This window comes from Cryptomeria japonica, chromosome 11, assembly GCF_030272615.1.
Source record: "Cryptomeria japonica chromosome 11, Sugi_1.0, whole genome shotgun sequence".
NCBI classification, from domain to species: Eukaryota; Viridiplantae; Streptophyta; class Pinopsida; order Cupressales; family Cupressaceae; genus Cryptomeria; species Cryptomeria japonica.
In genome coordinates, this window is record NC_081415.1 from 179,348,925 (window position 1) to 179,351,796 (window position 2,872).

Below are 2,872 nucleotides of genomic sequence, written 5' to 3' on the forward strand. Positions count from 1 at the left end.
TATTTCTCTATTCATCTATTTCTCCAACTTCACTATTTATAAGGGTTTATTTGCAATTCTAATTCATTCTTCCTTTTCTATGATGGATCACATTCAACTTTGATCTAAAATGCACAAAATTGAATCCAAAAAACTTCTTACAATTTGTCATAGACAATGGAAAACCCATAGCTTCTATTGTTGACATTCAGTTACAAGGGAACTCTTGTGGGCTCTATTTAAACCTTATTCAAGTTGTCTCAAACAAATTACAAGTAATTAACATTTTCAATAGAAATAAGATTAAAAACTGCAAAACTAATGATTATGAAAAAAAAACGATTTAAAGAAACTCAACAAATATTGCAACTGATTTTTCTATATGTTTATAATTCAAACAGTTCACTAAGACTCGTTTAATATTGAATAGCTAGAGCTACTTTATGAATAAAGAACCCTCCATAAAAATTTAAAAATAAAACATATTACCGTACCAACAAAGAACCTGAGCAACAGTAAAATAATAAATTTCATGGCACGGAAAACTAAATATTTATAACACAGGGACACTCCCAATGAGAAACTAATACAATCATGAGAGTAAAAGGCTTCAAGAAAACCCACTGCACAGAGTAGCTCACATCATGCCATACATTTGGTTATCGCCAGCATTGTTCTGTTTGATTATAAAAATACAAAGCCAGTCAATGGATAGTTGGTGGTATGAACTCTCCCGATTTCTCTGTCTTAAAATTGTCTTAAAACTTATCTTATATCGATGGCTCCATCAACATTTCCAGGTCCCGTTCAATGATCAATAAGTTTCTTTAATCTAAGATGCAAAGTTTCTCTGGCTGCAGGATTCAAAATATGGGCAGCCTACACAGTAAGGAAGAAACAGAGAGAAATATGGGATGCCTTGAGTTATTAAAATTATGTAATGGAATGAAGAGTAAGTGAAACTACCTTCACACGCAGAAAATGGAAGGCCCTTGCATTTGTGGCAGAAACGAACACATCCACGACTTGTATGCCGTGTGACTCTACCGTAAATATAATTGAAGGCAAGAGGTTCACCTTATTCGCACAGTTTATTGTAATGAAAATGTCTGTGCCGATGCAGTTCACTAGCAAGTTTTCCTCCTTATTTTTGCTGCTTAAGTATTGCAGTGAAGAAGATCTAAGACAATCAGAACTAGACGAGGAACGTTGAAGAATTTCTTGCACGGAGCTCAAAGATTCACATTTCACGGTATCTGTATTTGTATGGTTTTGCAGTTGGGTATCTGCAAATCTTCCTGAATAATTGGCCAGCTGTTGCTGGAGAGATTCGATGTAGCTTATCGTCTCTGCTAGAATGGACGTCTTCTCTTTCTGAAAAAAAATTACCATTCATAATGTTAGACACTATCACTGGAGTTTTACCCTAAATTCCCTAAGTATCTGAAAGAGCTGTTAAAATTTTAGTATCACCAAAGAAAACATGTGAACAGGATAAGGAAAAAAGAATATAATATCAAACATTTCAATCTCATATATTACTATAGACAAATGAATTCTATAGAAATGGAAACAAAATGGAAAACAAAAGTGTTAATTGTTGATATAAGAACCAGCTCACATCAACTTAGATGCGAAACAGGAAGAAACAGGAAGATGAATGATACTAAAGAGGAGTGGGCAGATAAGATATTACATCAAAAAGCAGTGGAGACACAATTAGTATTACATCATAATGTGTCCAACCTCAAAGAATATTGAGATCAACTATACCAAAACACTAAATATAAAAACCTTGATTAATCTATTTGAAAAAAAAAATATAACAAAAATTACAAACTTCCTAATCTAAAAAAATTTAACACATATTCAGAACTTTACATCTTTTCTTTACTGACTACCTGTGGATCCCATAGACTAGATTATTGAAAACAAAAATAAATACAGCCATTCATTATAATACAGCAAACGTCATACCTTGGCGGTGGGATTTGGCAACAATGAATGCATTTGTTCCAGCAAACGATTCATGTCGCTGCGCCGCTGCCTCTCGGAAAAATTGTGGCTCCTCCGACAAGAAGACTCGAGCTCTCCTCCTCCTTCCTCATTGTTCCAGCGAGGATGAGTTCCGTCTTCCTTTTTGTTAGAATCAGAGGTCACTCCTCTGGACATTCGAACAAGAGATGTATCCATTGATACAAATGGGTTTCCCGAACCCATGACATTATATTTCTGAATTATAGCACTGAGTTCATCAAGCGGCTGCGACAATGCAGCCATTTCACCGGGAAAACTGACAGAGCTTTCAGGGTTTTCTCCTACAGATGAACCCAAACCGAAAGATGAACGCTGACTGAATATAAAGGGAGGATTCATTGTGGGCAATGAAAATGGTATTTCACAATCATGCTCTTTCTTCATTCATTGAACTGACTGCACTACAAAACCAGTAACAAAGCACCCAAATTGTGTTATACCAGGAAGCCAGGAAGCTGTAAATCCGTTGGGCAAACGAATGACTTCGGAAATGAATAAGGCAAAGAATTTAGAGGGCCTTTTTGTCAGGAGGCAGCGCTTTGTAGAGCTGAACAGACAGCTGTATGGCAGCAGAGCTCCTCGAATGCGTTGGATTTTGTGTGTCTTGACAGAGAAAATTGAGAGATAAAACAGGCACCTGCAATCTGGAACAGAATTTATGAGCATTGGTTAATCTAGTACAGCGACTGATTCATTAAAAGAATGATGATGTTGGAGCAAGCAAACAGAATACTCTGAGGTCTAATCGTATGGACAGCTATTGGCCTCTGAAAAGATTTTGAAGTCGGCTACTAGATAATCATAATTACTGGGTATTTTTATGTGGTCAGCAGAAGAAAATGTCTCGAGGGACTCT

At 36.2% G+C, this 2,872-nt stretch overlaps 1 protein-coding gene across 2 annotated transcripts; it reads right to left on the bottom strand.

Annotated features, from left to right (window-relative positions):
* Nucleotides 1-513: 513 nt before the first annotated feature.
* LOC131068100 (anthocyanin regulatory R-S protein) lies at nt 514-2,501 on the bottom strand. Of its 2 annotated transcripts, none has more exons than XM_058003282.2 (3): nt 1,957-2,501; nt 946-1,353; nt 514-833 (listed from the first exon to the last, which is right to left on the bottom strand). In XM_058003282.2, exons 1-3 carry the CDS (start codon nt 2,398-2,400, stop codon nt 807-809), a joined length of 879 nt encoding a protein of 292 aa, XP_057859265.2. In that variant the 5' UTR covers nt 2,401-2,501; the 3' UTR covers nt 514-806. The 2 variants fall into 2 exon arrangements, with proteins under 2 accessions (XP_057859265.2, XP_057859264.2); XM_058003281.2 differs by having other exon boundaries at nt 514-858.
* Nucleotides 2,502-2,872: the final 371 nt, after the last annotated feature.